The sequence below is a fragment of the Rhinopithecus bieti genome, unplaced genomic scaffold (genome assembly GCF_001698545.2).
Source record: "Rhinopithecus bieti isolate Rb0 unplaced genomic scaffold, ASM169854v2 scaffold_34313, whole genome shotgun sequence".
Lineage (NCBI taxonomy): Eukaryota > Metazoa > Chordata > Mammalia > Primates > Cercopithecidae > Rhinopithecus > Rhinopithecus bieti.
Genome location: NW_016814509.1, coordinates 707791 through 725547, shown reverse-complemented (window position 1 = coordinate 725547; position 17757 = coordinate 707791). Strand labels below are relative to the sequence as shown.

Below are 17757 nucleotides of genomic sequence, written 5' to 3'. Positions count from 1 at the left end.
TAAAAAAAAAAAAAAAAGGTATGCTTCCAAATGACTCACCAAAACCAGCAAGCCTTAATCAAGGTTATGACTTAACCAAGGATGCATGGGGCATCTCCAAAGGAGGTGCAACACAGTCCTCACAAGACCCAGAATCACCCCAAAGACAGCTCAAAGAAAGGAGTTTAGCCACAAGTGAAGTACAATTCACATTTCTGTCTGGCCATGATTTCTAGGATCTCAGCTTCTCGGCTGAGTGCTCATGAAGGCCCAAATGGTCTGTATGTGCCACAAATGGAAAAAGACAGGAAATCAAAAGTTGTCCATGGAAGGGATAAGGATCAATTACAAATGGTATCCCAAATGGTCAAGAATCATACAATACTTTAAAACAAATAAGATTAGCTCCCTGGCCAGCAATTGAACTCAGGTTACAGTGGTGAAAGCACCAAATCCTAGGCATTTTATCGCTGGGTGGAGTGTTTTCTTTGTTTTTGTTTTTGTTTGTGTATTTGTTTTTTGGTAAATCTTGCAGGGAATCCAAAGCAGGCAATTTAAGCATTTAAGGATTTTATCTTGTTTTAGATCTGATCTCATCTGGAATGCTGCTTAGCTAATTCCCTGAATGTTAGCATTTTAAAGACATGATAAGATTTAAAGGGTACTGTCTGATAGTGGGTCAATAAATCAGTGTGTATTAGTTCATTCTCACACTGCTATAAAGAACTACCCGAGACTGCATAATTTATAAATAAAAGAGGTTGAATTGACTCACAGTTCTGCATGGCTGGGGAGGCCTCAGGAAACTTACAATCATGGTGGAAGGTGAAGGAGAAGCAAGCACCTTCTTCACAAGGCAGCAAGACAGAGAAAGCCAGAAAGGGAACTGCCAAACACTTTTAAACCATCAGATCTTGTGAGAACTCCCTCATTATCATGATAACAGCATGGGGGAAATTGCCTCCATGATCCAATCACCTCCCACCAGGCTTCTCCCCCGACACATGGGGATTACAAATCGAGATGACATTTGGTTGGAACACAGAGCCAGACCACATCACAGTGTCATTCACTAGACCTGGTTAGAAAAAATTTTGTTGGATCTGCATTTTTATAGTCTCAGCAGTCTTATTCCTGTTCTGTTGTTGTTCTACTTGTTCCTTCTGCTCTAAATTTAAATTCATTTCCCCTGAGAGAAGGAAATGTGTACATTGTGAAATTTTAAAAAATCTCTGCCTAAGAAATGTATGGAGGCCAAGGGAAGAAGCAGAAAGGGATGAGTTCAGATCACAGAGCTGGAAGGAAAAGGAGGATCTGGAGGTGAAAGGGAGAAAGACTCCGAAGTCTTTTTAAATAGTTTCAAATATCCCTTTGTTTACCTCTTGAATGAAGGTGATTTCTTCTTTCAGGATTTCTTTTAGAAGTTTTTAGGTGCCAGTGGAAGTAAGTCTCATATTTACATGTCTGGTTCTAAAACCAGCTCTTTCCAATGGTGTGTACCAATAAATTACTTTAGGTATATCAAAAGATGCCCATTTTTGGTCATTGTTGCCTATGATCATTCCAGGTTAGATGGGTCTACTTTCCCAGACACTACAAGAGAGTACCCCATAAATTGTATATGTAATTCCAGCAGGTATTTTTAAAAAGAGTGTTCAGGTTTTGAACACTCTTATTATTGATTTCTCATAATTCAGGAACTTTTCTAAAGTGACCAAAGCCAGGAATGTGTTTAGGATCAAACTGTGGCATGTCTTGGACTGTCTCTAATTGTCAGATGGTAGCAGAGTCCTCAAGGATGAGGACAATTGGATTGTCTCTAACTGTCAGATGGCAACAGAGTCCTCAAGGTATGGGGGACCAGACCCTCATCTTACGTCCATCTGGAAGAGCAAAAGGGGTATACATTTCAGTTAGGAACTAACAGGAATTGGTTAAAATTAAAGACTACTTCAGAATTTTCAAGCAATAGTAAACAACTGCTATCTCAAAGGCATACAATATAAAATGAAACCACTGGTGCCTAACTGCCAGTTCTTTCACTCAAACCTCTGCTGTGAGACAGAGGTGAAAAAACCTTGACCCAAACCCCTGGTTCTGAAGCAGAGGCAGAAAAACCATGACCTGCACCTCTGCTGTAAGACAGAGCGGGGAAAAGGGCAGAGCTCTTTACCCGGATCTTCTGTCCAAAGACAGAGACCGAAGCCCTCACACTTAAAGGAAAGAAAGGGTTTAAAAAACAGCCCAAATAAAGTCTGGGCCTTCAACCCAAGAGTGGGAGGTCCACATTCAGGAGAACTTGCCTGAAACACCTAACGAGGCTTCTGAAGGAGGAGAGTTCACAATGGTACCAAGTGTTGCTTTCAGAGGGAAACACCAGGTGTGTGGGGGAATCACTCCGTATCCTGCTGACTTACTCTAGATGTTCGACCTAAAAGGAAGAAGTTGAGGCAAAATTAATATAAGTTGGGAGTTTATTTGGGCCAAGCTTGATGACCGCAACTCGGGAACATAGATTCAAGTTGCCTTGAATATACACTCTGAGTAGCAGCAGTTGCAAATGGATTTTTAAAGGGAAAGATGAGGCAGTTCCTGAGTTATTTACCAAGAATTTACATTAAAATAAAACAAGATATGATTGGCTATACATTATGAAACTATAGGATGTGGGTTATAATGTCTGGTGCAGCATTAATCTGTAGCTTACTGTTTAGCTTGTGTGGCAATAGTAAGCAGTTTCAAGAGACAAATACACAGCTTAAAAGTGGGGGAGAAGGACAGGATCACTGTTTCACTTTAATGCCTCTCTGGGCCTCAAAAGGATTTGCATTCCTCAGATAAAGTTCTTTTCTTAACATTTAAAAAAATTTTCGGCTCAGTATCATAATATAACTATCTGTATTTATGTTAACATAAGAATGCTTTAAATTATTTTGCCATTTATAAAATTTGTGATGCAGGAAAGCCACACTATCCTGTGTCTTTACCTTCTGAGTAGCAATTATACCTCTGGGATACAGGTTTGTAGTCTGAGAAGTGCTGGCATTTTTTTTTTCCTTTGCAACTCAAAAGTCTCTAATTCAAGTTCTTTTAGCATTATTCATTCATTCTTTGATAAATATTTACTGAACATCTTCTATTTGCTAGACACATCAACAGGACTGAGGATACAACTGTGAACAAGATATGTATGACTCTTATCTTCATGGGAGCTATCATTTAGAGAGAAAGAGAAATAAAGAGGAAATTAAAATATATTGTGATGTGTGCAAAGATAAAGAGGGAAACTTAGAGTGCTAAGAGAAATGTAAAAAATGTTACCTATCTTGTGTTAGCTTGCATATGAAAAAAAAATGAAGAAAACGGTCACCTAATCCCAAAGCAAGTGATGAAGAAAGCTTTTCGGACGGACGCAGTGGCTCACATCTGTAATCTCAGCACTTTGGGAGGCCAGGCCGAGGCAGAAGGATCGCTTGAGCCCAGGAGTTCAAGACCAACCTGGGCAACAGAGAGAAACCCTGTGTCTACAAAAAAATCAAAAAAGTAACTTGGTGTGGTGACATCTGCCTATGGTCCCAGCTACATGGGAGGCTGAGGCAGGACGATCCTTTAAACCCAGGAGGTCAAGGCTGCAGTGAGCCATGTTCATGTGACTGCACTGCATCCTAGGTGACAGAGTCAGTGAGACCCCGTCTCAAAAAAAAAAGAAAACCAAAAAAATTTCCAGGACCAAATAGTCTACAGGATGAGCTGGAGTTAGCCAGGTAAAGTATGGTAAAGAATATTTCAAGCCTGGCTTAGAGTAAGCCCTGGAGGCTACAGAGAACATGGACTCTATGGGAACAAATTCAGTGTGCTAGTGAGTGGACAGATGTCAAAAGTGCAAAGGAGAAAGATGGGGGGTGGAAAGATGGAGGGAAGCCGGAGAGAAAAATCAAGGTAGATTATGAAGGGCCTCTGTTAAACAGTTTAGAAGGGGGCTGAAAGTCACCAAAAGGATTTAAGCCTAAGAAGAACTAGTTAATATGTGTTTTTTAAAAAGATTGCTCAGGAACTATGTCTGGAAAAGAACAAGGACTTGACTTACATTAAGGTAAGAAGCGGAATTAGAAAATCTGGGGCCCAAAGGAATTGGAGTGAGTTAATTCCTCCCCTTTAAAGTGTCTATTTTCTCCAAAGATAACCACCATATCCTCTCTGGGGCTAACATTCTCTGGCCCTTTCCCATTGTCTCTGGCAGCTCCCAACCCAAGTCACTAGGGTTACAGCATTCCCTTAAGGAACACATACTTTTCCAACCTGCTGCAGCACACAGAGCACATGTAATTTTTCATTTTACTGTATTTTATTTCTTTTTCCAAGACAAGAGTTTCACTGTTTCCCAGGCTGGAGTGCAGTGGTGTGATCTTGGCTCGCTGCAACTTCCGCCTCCTGGGTTCAAGTGATTCTCATGCCTCAGCCTCCCAAGTAGCTGGGAGTATAGGTGTATGTCACCACACACAGCTAACTTTTGTATTTTTAGTAGAGACGGGGTTTCACCATGTTGACCACTCTGGTCTCGAACTCCTGACCTTAGGTGATCCGCCTGCCTTGGCCTCCCAAAGTGCTGGGATTACAGGTGTGAGCCACCATGCCTGGCCAAGCACATGTAATTTTAAAGGTGAACGTATTTGTGGCCTTTCTTATTTTATTTTATTTTTGTTATTTTAGAGATGGGGGTCTTGCTATGTTGACCAGGCTGGTCTCAAACTCCTGGGCTCAAGTGATCCTCCCACCTGTACCTCCCAAAGTGCTGGGATTACAGGCGTGAGCCACTGTGCCCAGCCTGGCCTTTCTATTTGGCTTTTTTGATCTGATATCCTAGTAGAGCCTATCATTAAATTTCCACCTATAGAAACAGGAAGTCAGGAAAGGACTTGAGGGAGTTTCGGCAGGTTAATGATTACAACTGGAAGAGAATACAATTATTGAGGTGTTTTGACTCACTTGGCCATTTCCTGAGAAACTCTGCTTGAATTTTTCCACTCTTCAGGTGGAGATTATGACACTGTCCAGGCTTTCAGGAGTCTAACCTCTTAGACAATAAAAGACATACTCTTTGGTAACTGCAGTGGCTAAGCCAAGGAATAAATATGCGTAACTACGACAAACAGGTACTTGATGAGAATATTATCTGAAACTGCCAGATATTTAGACCAAGTGCTCCTTTTGTTATAAGAAGCTGGTGTGATGTCCATATGGTTTTCAGGGCTGCTGTTCCCTCTAAGAAGAAGGAATAGTCTTTTTCCTGAACTTCTCTCTCGCTGAACTTTTAGGCTACAATTATGTCAGTTCAAAGTGGGCAGATTTGCCAACTGAAAAAATGATGACACGCAGCTTCCCAACTCGGTCTGTGGGTGAACGTCATTCCCGAGGAAACCAATGCCACAAGATTAGTAGGACGCGGATCACAAGAAATGTTTACAATGCAGGGCATCACAGACTGCAAACCAAACAGGGTAGGAGGACACGGGACCATTTCCTTTTCCTGTCTCCATCTGACTCTGGAAGGCGGGGACAAGACATTTAAAACCAGGACCATTCCAGGAGGACAATGCATTAGCTACCGCCCTCCAGCTCCTTTCAGTGTTGTTTCCGTAAAGGACTTACAAACTGGCGAGGGCGGTGGCTTCCAAAAGCGCACAGGCGTGCCTTTTCCAACTTGGTCTTCTTATTTTCCCTTTCTGCTCCATAACTACAATGTGTTTCTGTTCGTAATCATCTTGGCTTGTCCTTACCTCTGCTTGTAAGAAAAGTCCTTTGCGCCATTCCCCTCCAAGCCCCAGGGAAGAGCTTACACCAGTGTCGCTCGGCCGTCAAGGAGCGAGCCACGTGGAAAACCCCGAGATAGGACCGTGGGCCCTAGCTGGGCCCGGGTAACGATGCGGGGCAGGGAGCGCAGACGGCCGGGGAGGGCGGCGGCCCCTTTAAGAGCAGGCCACGCCCCCTCCGCTCCTCCGTTCGCGGCCAGCGGTCGGTGGCGGCCGCTACGGTGCTGACAAGATGGCGGCCGGCGGAGCTGTCGCTGCGGCGTCCGAGTGCCGGCTTCTCCCCTACGCGCTACACAAGTGGAGCTCCTTTTCCTCCACCTACCTTCCCGAGTAAGTACCGGGCCCTGAGCTCGTGCTGTCCCACTGTTCCGCGTCAGCACTGTTGGGCCAGGGGTGCAATGGAGGGCAGCCGAGCCGAGAGGCCCAGGCGGGGCCTGCTGAGGGGGACGTGCGGCCTCCGGAGTCTTAGTTCAGTTGCTGAGAGCGTTGCTCGGCCCCGCTCGGGAAGGGGTTAGGGTCCTGAGAGCGAGCCCAGGGAGAAGGGGCGAGGTGTGTGTTGGATCCGGGGCGCGCACAGGAGAACCGGAAGCCCAGTTGTTCTGCGCTTGGGATTTGGGGGTTGAGGTTGAGGAGGGCTTAGGGGACGGGCGGCTCTGGGAGGTGGGGCAGGAATCCGAGCTTGCGGGGCCTGGCCCGCTTGCAAACTACCCCGAATGTCTGAGGTCGTCCGAGGTGGTCGGCGTCGCGGGACATGTCGTTCAGTCGATCGCTGCCGGGACAAAGTGTAAAGCCGAGGAGTGCCTATTCCAGAGTGGAGTCATTAAAAGTAATTCGCTTTAGAGTAGTGTTAAAAGTCACGGAAGGCTGAAAAGTTGTGGAATCCATCTGAATCCTAGCAGGCGGGGAGAAGTTGTAGAATTGGCAGACGTTGTCTTTAATGCCTGGAAGTTCTGAAAAAGATAGGGAGTGAGAAGGAGTGACATTACCGAAGAATTTCAGTATTACAGCTCATTAGAAGATGGGTTTTTATAGACACAGACCCGTTTCCCAACACAGAAACTCAAGCATAGAAAAATCTGGCTTTAATGAATTTGATTTTCAACACCGGCTTTGTCTTGATCCCTGATTTAGGTGTTAAAAAAGAGTTCAGTTGCATTGTTAGGGTTTTTTTTTTTTCTCTCTCTAGTAAGTTCCTTTTGAAATGCTGAAAATACTCTTACATAGTATCTTATTTATCTTTGGCTTATCTTTGAAAGGAGGAGCAAATCTAACTCCAATTTTACGTGCTAGTGGAGAAACTGGCTTAGTAAAGGCTTAAGAGCTGTGCAGATCCTGAAGAAAAGTGCTAGTTGTCCCTCTAACCATTTCACAGGACCGAAACGATTTTATGAACAAAACAAATTAATGAATAATGTATTTTACTGAATATTTTGCTAAACAAAAAAGTGGCTAGATCTGTGAAGCATACTCAAGTAAGTTTTCCACCTTTATTTGAGAAATTCTTCACATTTATCCAAATTTGATTTCACTGGTTATATCAATGAAGAATCTCAAAATGGAGCTGCAACTGGAAGAATCTGTCTTGACTGCCAGCCTCCCGTTTTATTCACCAGGTCAAGGGTTGGCATTCAGTAGGATCTGGCCCAATGAAGGGTGCCAAGTGACCTGTGGTTTGATCTGGCCTGCGTAGCCTATTCATGGCCATATCCCTGATTGATGCTGAAACCCAACTTTCAGTTTGGGAGTGAGCCAGGTAAACATTCCAGCCATGTACTTGGAGTTGAAATGTGGCCCTGTGTACTTGACCTCTGATATTCTGGATTATCATGTTCTTGAATCTGAAGTTATTCAGCTTTTTTTTATACTCAGGCTAGGATTATGGACAGTTGGGAATTGGTGTGGCATTGTTTGATCTAATTGTAGAGACATTTTTCTGGTCTTGAATTGGCCTATTTCCAGGATGTCACTCCTTAAATTTTTAGTGTAGGCCTGAGGCTTGGATAATACAAGTACTATTTGCGTTATCTGTTGTACAGACATTTTAAGAAAGTACATTTCAAGCAGGAAATGATTTAGTGGGATGGCAACTTTAATCTGACTTTGTGTCTTGTTACTCTGGCCCCTGGTTTGCAGTGGGCAGAACACTAGTTTTGGAGTTAGAAAGCAACAATATGAGATTGGAGAAATACATTGCTGCAATTTTCTCAAGTACATACATTAAATAGTATTTAATACACATGTAACTTTCGTACACTTCCATTTACTGTATCTTATTTAATCTTTATGACATGTTGGAGAATATTGTGTCTGCTGGGTTGGTGTGTGTCATGCCTAAATTATAAAACTCTTGGCTCTGAACTTCTATTAGCAAGCAAAGATGTTACTCCTCTGTGTGACAGAAGATGTAAGAAAGGGATTGACTTTACTTACCTTTGCCCTAAAATCCTCTCTAGCAGCAATTGCTGTATCTTTATTGGCAGTGGAAACCGTATTAAGGTACTTCTTAAACAGGTCTCATTTTAGGTAGACATTTGTTGAAATTGTCCACAAAGTGGCACGTATTTGTTGACATAGATACAAGCATTTCGAGGTGGCAGTAATAAATCTGTAACAAAAATGGTAAACAGTTGTGATGTGCCATCCATTTGCTAGGCTCTCTGATGAACATTTTTAAGTGTATTAACTCATTTAATCCTTACCACAGTCCCAAGAGGAATCTCCATTTGCCAGATGTTGGAAACAGGTAGGGAGAAGTTAAAACTTGCCTAAGGTCACACAGCTACGATGGAGCCAGAATTTGAATCAAGGTAGTCAGGCTCCACAGTCTGTGGTTTTTAACTATAGTGTTTTACTGCTTCTGCACAAAGGTATATATAGTACAGGAAATCAGAACTTTAAGAGCTCTTGTATTAAAGGCACTTACATTTTAGTTGTGTAAAGAAATGTGAAGTCATTAAAAAAAATTGAACAATTTTATCTCTGTTTTCTTTCTAAGGACTTAGAATTTTTTTTTCCCTTCTTCCAGAGGCAGAAAAAATAAACATTTCCCCTTTCAACTCTTTTTGATTTATTTGGACTTTAAAATGTTAAAGCGGATCCAGTTATAGGGAACACATTTTACTTTTAGACTAAAAAAAAGGCCTTTTATTTTTGTGTGCTTAGAAGAGATTGCCTGTATTTTACTTTTTTCTGAAATTTACACCTAATTTAAGAATTAAATACACTTATTTAAATAATTCATAGAATTACATATACTCGTATACATAAAAATATTTTGTAAACTGCTAATCCCTATACTCAAATGTTTATTTTTGTACCTAATAATGATGCTAGCTACAATTTGTTGAGCACCTAATATATGCAAGATGCTTTTTGTATACAGTTTTGTTTAATTCTTGGCACATACCTGTAAGATAGGTATTATATATGTGTGTGTGTTTTGCAGAAGATGAAACTGAGGTCCATACAGGGTAAGTAGCTTGCCCAGGGTCATATAGTTTTTCAGAGGCTTGACAAGTTTTCTGACTTAAAAACTATTCCATTGTGACTTTAATAACGGTCACCACTTATTGAGTACCTTCTATTCTTCAGGCTCTGTACTGAGCATTTAGCATGTGTTCTTTGATGTAGTCTTCACAAAAACCCTATGAGATAAATATTATCATTCTATTTTAGAGCTAGGAAAAGTGAGATTCAGAGAGGTAAGTTAACTTGCCCAGGTCTAAGAGTTGAAAATGTAAGAGGCGCAGGACAGGGTGGCTCACACCTGAAATCCCTGCACTTGGGAGGCCAAGTCTGGAGGATCATTTGTACCCAGGAGTTTGAGGTCAGCATGGGCAACACAGTGGGACCCCATCTCCAATAATAATAATAATGAGGAGGAGGAAGAAAATGTAGGTGATAAGGTTCTCATCTTGGGCCTTTTGACTTCTTCTGTTACGAAAGCTGCTCATTATTATACATGGCTATTGTACATGTCTAATTGAGAGTACAGATAAGAAGTGCTCTAAGGTTAGACCAGCAAGAGATGGAAAAATAGATTTTATCTTGATGTGTAAGATTTTAGTATACTCATGAGAACTGGGAGAAACTTTGAAAGTATTTTTTACATATTAGGTAATTTCATTGGTGTAGAATAATTCTTATCTTGTTTACATATTATTGAATGACTTAGATCATTTAGATGATAAAATCTGATAGATTTTTAAGTGTGTTTACCTTTTTCCTGTTAGTCTTATTACTTAAATAGTACTTAAAATAGTACCTTGTGTCAACATGTGATTGATTCATGGTTCAGAGTACAAATGTTATGATTTGACAACTAGAATAGAAGATGAATTTATTTCAAGTATTTTTAAAACTAATTTTAAAATTTCACATTTGAAAATGAATATAGGCTAGGCACAGTGGCTCATGCCTGTAATCCTAGCACTTTGGGAGGCTGAGGCAGGACCACCACTTGAGGCCAGGAGTTTGAGACCAGCCTGGGCAACATAGTAATACCCCATCTCTACAAAAGGAAAAAAATATATAAATATTTATATATTTTTGTTACATAAAACATGTATGCATATTTATATATTATTACATAAAAAATATGTAAGTGTGTATATATATATTCTTTTCTTTCCTCTTCGTCTCTACAAAAGAAAAAGACAGCACCTCATCAACACCCCATGTCTGAGAAAGAAAAAAGACACTTTTTATATAATATATTAAAATATACTTTATATATATTTTAATATATATTTTGATGTAAAAAATGCTCTACGTTTGTTATGGAATATTTGTAAAATATGGACCCGCAGAAACAAAATTTAAATTACCCTTGATAACACTACCTAAAGATCACTAGTCACCCTTTAAATACTGGTTATCATTCCAGATCTTGTACTGTAGATGTATATGTTTTCAATTTACTATTGTCCTCTGTTTACTGTTCTGTATTTGCTTTTTCCTTCTTAACAAATAATAAATATTTCCTTATGTTATTAAATATTCTTCTATATTTTCTTTTTTTTTTAAGGGACAGGGTCTTGCTCTGTCACAGTGGCATGATCATAGTTCACTGCAGCCTCGACCTCCTGGGCTCAGGCGATCCTCTGGCCTCAGTTTCTCAAGTAGCTGGGACTACAGACACATGCCATCCTGCCTGGCTAATTTTTTTTTTTTTTTTTTTTTTGGTAGGCAGAGTCTTGGTCTATCACCCAGACTAGAGTTTAGTGGCACCATCCTGGCTCACTGCAAACTCCGCCTCCTGGGTTCAAGCGATTCTCGTGCCTCAGCCTCCTGAGTAGCTGGGATTACAGCAGTGCGCCACCACACCTGGTTAATTTTTTTATTTTTGGTAGAGACAGGGTTTCACCGTGTTGGCCAGGCTGGTGTTGAACTCCTGACCTCAGGTGATCCACTTGCTTTGGCCTCCCTAAGTGCTGGGATTACAGGCATGAGCCACCATACCCAACCAAGCCAACCAAACCTGGCTAGCTTTTTAAATTTTTTGTAGAGATGGGGTCCCACTATGTTGCCCAGGCTGGTCTCCAGCTCCTGGGCTCAAACGATCCTCCCACCTCAGTGCCCCAAAGTGCTGGGATTATAGGTGTGAGCCACTGTGTCCAGCCAAAATTTATTTATTATGGATGCATTATATTCCATGTAATGACTTTATGTCATTTTGTTTAATTGGTCCCCTGTTATTAGACATTTAGGCTTTGTGGCTTTATTTTATTTTCATTTGTGTTTGTTGTTGTTTGACCATTATGAGTCATGAGGTAATTTTGCTTTACAGAAAATTTTTTTTTTTTTTTTGAGATGGTATTTTGCTCTTGTTGCCCAGGCTGGAATGCAATGGCGTGATCTTGGCTCACCTCAACCTTCGCCTCCCAGGTTCAAGCAATTTTCCTACCTCAGCATCCCGAGTAGCTGGGATTACAGGCATGTGCCACCACACCCAGCTAATTTTTTGTATTTTTAGTAGAGACGGGGTTTCTCCATGTTGGTCAGGCTGGTCTCGAACTCTTGACCTCAGGTGATCCGCCCACCTTGGCCTCCCAAAGTGTTGGGATTACAGCCACTGCGCATAGCCTGGAAAAAAAGTTTGAACTCATTGGTGATAGATTCCTAGATGTTGAGTTGCTGGATTAAAGATACCAGTTTTATTTTCCTTCTATCTGTGTGGACTACTCTGGGTTCATTTTGGCATTATCCTTGGTAATTTGGAAGAAAACATGTTTAAATCAGAGACAGGTCCTTAGAGATGTCTAGAGATTGCTTATATAATTCAAAAGTGATAATGCTCCCAATAACTTTTTTCTTTGTCCTCTATCCCTTTATTTTAGCTTTTAAGTGAATTTTGATTTTATTAATCACATATGGTTGAAAATAGAACATATTTATGAAATTTATTATGTATTTGGTGTACAGATAATGGTGCTTATGCAAATGGATTTGAGAGATCTTGTTACAATAATTCTGTAGGCTTCTGCAACCTAGAATTTGTGAACCCCTGGTTTGGAGGCACACAACTCCCAGGAGACTGGAGACTATTATGCCCTTCCTTTTCTTCCTTTTCTCCCTATCTTAAACTGAGATTTAAAGACACTGGCCTTGCTTGGGAACCTACTGGCCACTGAAAGTTCTGTATTTTCAGTCTGGGACTCTTAGAAATTCAGAAAATAAAACACTCAGGATGGAAGACATGTATTAGGTAGACTCAGGATGATAATTTGAGTCTGCAGAGCTGATTCCTAGAATTAGATATTTGTGACTTTTGGCAAGTTATGATTCTTTTCTGAGCATCAGTTTCTTCTGTAGAAATACTTTTTATCTTGATCAAATAAATGTTGAGAGGTTTATGTACAGTTTTTGGGGCAGATGGGTAAATGGTCCTATTATTTGCATTAACTTTTAGGTAAATATTTAAATAGGTTTTAATAAATGATTTTGGCCTGATACAAAGACTTTGTGATGTTTTACATGTAAATAAGATACATTTCAGCCACTTGTGGCAATGAGTTTGCTGTATTTCAGTCATTCAAAAATCATTTTTGGAAGTATGAAAGATTTTCTAGACTTTACATAGTCTATAGAGATACAGCTATTTATAATAGACATTTTAATATGTATAAAATGTTTCAAAGAATGAACAGTTGAGAATTTAGAGATCCCTAATTACTATTTGTTTATAATATCATTTGTTAGAAATCTCTGATAAGGGACGATAGAGTGGAAAATTTATAAAATTTTTAGGTCTTTATAGGTTCAATCTTAGGATAATTCATCCGGGTATCTTCTCTACTACCGGATTTCCCAGGGCTTGTTTTGTGAATGGCTGATTCTGTACATTGTTGCGTATTAAGGAGTGGTCAGATAAAGCTCTGAGAAGTCCAGCAGTATTATCATCTATTAATATGGGGGACTTTTGAAGAAAATATTTCTTAACATCTTTGCACATTGGGGATATGTTTCAGTTAGAAAAAAATTTTTTTGTTGTTTAGTGAGAACTTCATGACTTGGTTATGAATATTTGTAAAAATCTGTGAAGTCAAAGCAACATTCTGTAGAATACTATATATATATTTATTTATACTGTAGATAAACAAAGATACTGTTGAATGGGTTTTGCTTATGATGAAATGTTACTTATTAAGATTAATCCATGTTTTAAAAAGTATACAAAGAGAAAGGAAATATCATTTATAGTCATTATCTAGTAATTAAGAAGTCTAATATAAATCTGTCATTTAAAAAGTTACTGAATGGCAGTTAATTAGATTAAAGTACCCTAACATAACTTATATTTTGAATTGGTAGTTAATAATAATTGGAAAACTAGGCTATGTTTAGTCATAAGAGTGTAGGGTTTCCTCTCAACGCATTTTAGCTGTATCCCACAAGTTTTGGTATGTTACATGTTCATTGTCATTTATGCAAAAATGTTTTTCAAATTTTATTTTGGCTTATTCTTTGACCTGTGGGTTTTTTTTTTTTTTTTTTTTTAACAAGTGTATTGCTTTTTGAACATTTGGGGATTTGCTAGTTATGTTTCTGTTACTAATTTCTTAATTTCACTATGATTAGAGAACACACTGTGGATGGTTTTTAGACCTTTATTGATACTTTTTTACAGCTCAGCCTTTTTATAAATGTTTATGTACCCTTGAAAAGACTGTGCATTCTGCTATTAACTACTGTCTTCTATGTACTTTGTTAAGTTCAAGTTTGTAAATTGTGTAATTGTGTTGTTCAAATCTTCTCTATCCTTACTAAATTTTTTTTGCCTTTTTTTCTATTCATTACAGAGAGGTGTCTTGAGGTTAAGTGTTAAATGTGTCTTACTGTGATTGTGGATTTGTATATTTCTCCTTTTAGTTCTATACAGAACTAAACTGTATGCTGTATATATTTTGAAGTCATATTACTAGGCCCATACAAACATATCTTTCTAGTACATTGACTCTTCATCGTTATAACATGTCCCTTTTTATCTCTAGTAACACTTGTCTCTCGCCTCAAAGTCGTCTTAGTATAGCTACACCTGCTTTATTTTGGCTACTGTTTGCTTGTGTGGTATAACTTTCCCTCTCCTTTTTGCTTTTAATGCTTCTGTAGCTTTATATTTGAGGTCTGTTTCTTGTTAAGAATAAACGGATTTTGTTTGCCTGTTTTAATTAAATCTGAAGTGTGTTTAGCTTATTAACAGTAAATATAATTATTGATAAATTTGGGTTTATGGCTATTTTATTGTTTTCTGTTTGTCGTACTGGTTTTATGTTCTATTTTCTCTCCATTGTTGCCTTCTTTTGAATTAATCAAGTGTTTTAAAAAATGTTGTTTTATTCCTCCCTTTAATAGCTTGTTATATATTCTGTTACTGTTCTTTTGGTGGTTACACTGGATTACCACAAGCATTCTTGTGGTACATTAGAGTTGCATATTCATTAAGATTTTGAAAAACATCTCAGACATTGTTAGGACCCTAGAAAACTTTAATAGCATTTATCATTCTCCTGCTTTCATGTTGTCATTGCCATGCATTTCAAGTCTACATTTAAATCCAGAGACTGTTATTTTGTACAGTTAGTATTTACCCTTTCCATTGTTCTTTATTTCCTTTTGTATTTACATGCTTCCATCTGAGATTAATTTTCCTCTGTCTGAAGAGCTCCTTTTGGGGAGTTTGGTGGTACTGAATTCTCAGTTTTTGCTTGTTTGAAATTCATTTATTTTCATCTTGGAAGACTATATTAACTGACTGTAGAGTTCCGCGTTATTAGCTGTTATTTCTTGAAGCACTTTAAAGGTCTCAGTTCATTGTTTTCTAGCTTCCATTGTTTCTGTTGCACAATCAGCTGTCAGACTTATTGTTGCTTCTTGGAAGGTATTGTGACTTTCTTATTCAGCCGCCTTTCTTTTTGTCTTTCTCTTTTTCTTTACGTTTAAACAGCTTTTCAGTGATGCACCTAAGAATGGTTTTGTTTGTACTCTGAAGTTTCTGGCACCTCTTGAGTTTGTAGTATGAGATCAGTTGTGAAAAAATTTTGACCTTTTAAAAATAGTTTCTGCCCTATTTTTGTCTGCTTTCCTCTGTGACTCCAATTAAACCTTTATTATACTTTTATCATCCCCTGTGTGTCTCCTGCTCTCTTCTGTTATTTTATAATTTTTTTCCTCCTCTTACTCCATTCTGGATAGTTTTTACTTGACTGTATTTCAGTTCATTTATTCTGTATTTAACTATGTCCAACCTGCTTTTTAATCCCATCTATTCTTAATTTTAGTTATAGTATTTTTTAGTTTTAGAATTTTTATTTGGTTCTCTCTTTTAAGATAGATTCTGATTCTCATGTGAAAGTCCCTTGTCATGTATTTTTTGAGCGTATTAATCAAATTGCTTTAAAGTCTGTGTCTGAAAACTCCAGTATCTGGATCACCTATAGGCCTGTTTCCATCATCTTTTTCCTTTTGGTTTTGCATCTTGTTAGTTCAAATGATAATAATTAATATATTTGTATATTAATGTATGTTAACTATATATTATATTGTATATTATATATATTATTATATGTGGATAATAACATAATACTAATAATTATTATTAGGCAACTTTTTGATTGAGTGCCAGACACTATGTGCAGAATTTTAGATACAAATTTTGTATCTATAATGATACATTTCCCCAGATAGGATTCATGTATCTTCGGATTCACCCATCTTCTTGCAGGCAGGTAGAGATCACTGCAACTGTCAAGGACTGAGCTGACTTGAGGTTGGGTTTTCAGCCTTATAAGCCTTGTTCTACCTGTAGTTGGCTTCCAACTTGTTAGTCCCCTAGAGATCTCAGTTAGATCTCAGTTAAGAGATTGGGTGTTTTTAGGGCTTCTCTAGCTTTTTTTTTCTCCAGACCCATGAGAGTTTTAAAAGCTCCTTCTTCCTTTTAATTGCTTTCTGCTGGCTTTTAGCCTTTTGCTATGTGCAGTTTAAAAGCTGACAAATCCCTCAAGAGGAAAATCAGTACTGAGTGTCAGATTTGTTCTTCTGTGCCTTCTTTCACAATGGAGTCTTGACTCCTCAAGACTTAGCTACCAAGTTTTGTCCCCCTACTCCCATGATATTGCCAAAAACTTTGCTGACTTCTCTGCCTCCTAGTGGCTGTCCTTTTTTGGCTTCCCAGCCTCTTGTCCTGTGCCATTAAAGAAATAGGTGACATGTCTTGAAAGGGAAAGCTGCACAGAATGTGAGATACCCTTCAGTGAGTTTCTTGCCACCTCAGAAAGTCTTCAGTGAGTTCTTAGCTACCTCAGAAAGTCTCTGATATTTTAAGAACTTTCTCCCTATTTAATACAAGTTTTCTATTCAAGAGGGAGTGTTGGTCTGCTACAGACTGTTCCGTCATATTCAAAAGCAGAAATCTTTCTGTGTTTAGTTCTTTTGAAATAGAGTGTTATATCTTGTAGGCCTATGAGTTTCTCATGGTTATATTAATGTAATAACGTAAGACTTGATCCCCAGAGTTCTTTGTCTCTTGCTCAGTGTTTTCCTTCATTAACTGCTTACTCTTGCTATCTGATGGGAAAGAATTGTGGAACATAAATACAGTTGACCCTTGAACAACATGGATTTGAATTTGCAGGTCCACTTATACATGATTTTCTTCTGCTTCTGCCACTTTGAAACAGAAAGGTCGATCTCTTCTCTTTCTCCTCCTCAGCCTACTCAACGTGAAGATGACAAAAATGAAGACCCTTTATGATGATCTACTTCCATTTAATGAATAGTAAATAACATTTTCCTTTCTCTAGCTTATTGTAAGAATACAATAAGTATGTTATACATGTAACACATGAAATATGTGTTAATTGGCCCTTCATGTTACTGATAAGGCTTCTGGTAAACAGTAAGCTATTAGCAGTTGAGTTTTATGGGAGTCAAAAGTCATACATGGCTTTTTCAACTGCACGGGAGTTGGCGCCCTTAGGCCCCGCATTGTTCAAGGGTCAACTAACTATAACATGATTTGTTAGCAGTTGTTTTATTCTTGATCTTAGCCAAAAGGCTGAAAAATGATTGTTAAGCAGTTGTTTTAAATGTTTATTAAGAGTTAAAATGAGATTTTACTTTTGGTTTTGTTAGTGATTTGCACATTTCTTTTGAGACTTACTTGTTTATAAGGTTAGGAAATTGAGAGTTGGTCAGGTGCAGTGGCTCATGCCTGTAATCCCAGCACTTTGGGAGGTGGAGGTGGACGGATCACTTGAGGTCAGGAATTCAGCCTGGCCAACATAGTGAAACCCTATCTCTACTAAAAATACAAAAATTAGCAGGACGTGGTGGTGCATGCCTGTGCTCCCAGCTATTTGGGAGGCTGAGGCATGAGAATTGCTTGAACTCAGGAGGCAGAGGTTGCAGCGAGCTGAGATTGTGCCACTGTACTCCAGCCTGGGTGACAGAGTGAGACTCAGTCTCAAAA

At 38.9% G+C, this 17757-nt stretch overlaps 1 protein-coding gene across 4 annotated transcripts in view; it reads left to right on the top strand.

Moving 5' to 3' along the window:
- Positions 1 to 17757, top strand: part of MKLN1 (muskelin 1) — a 400971-nt gene that overhangs the window by 218895 nt on the left and 164319 nt on the right. For 2 of the 4 annotated variants that reach the window (XM_017851288.1, XM_017851287.1), the window contains exon 1: positions 4977 to 6119. The exons of 1 other annotated variant lie outside the window; for it this stretch is intronic. In XM_017851288.1, the coding sequence (XP_017706777.1) occupies positions 6022 to 6119 (98 nt within the window). In that variant the 5' untranslated portion in view covers positions 4977 to 6021. Of the gene's footprint in view, positions 1 to 4976; positions 6616 to 17757 lie in introns of those variants that run through there. One more of the 4 variants, XM_017851290.1, reaches the window with a different exon arrangement.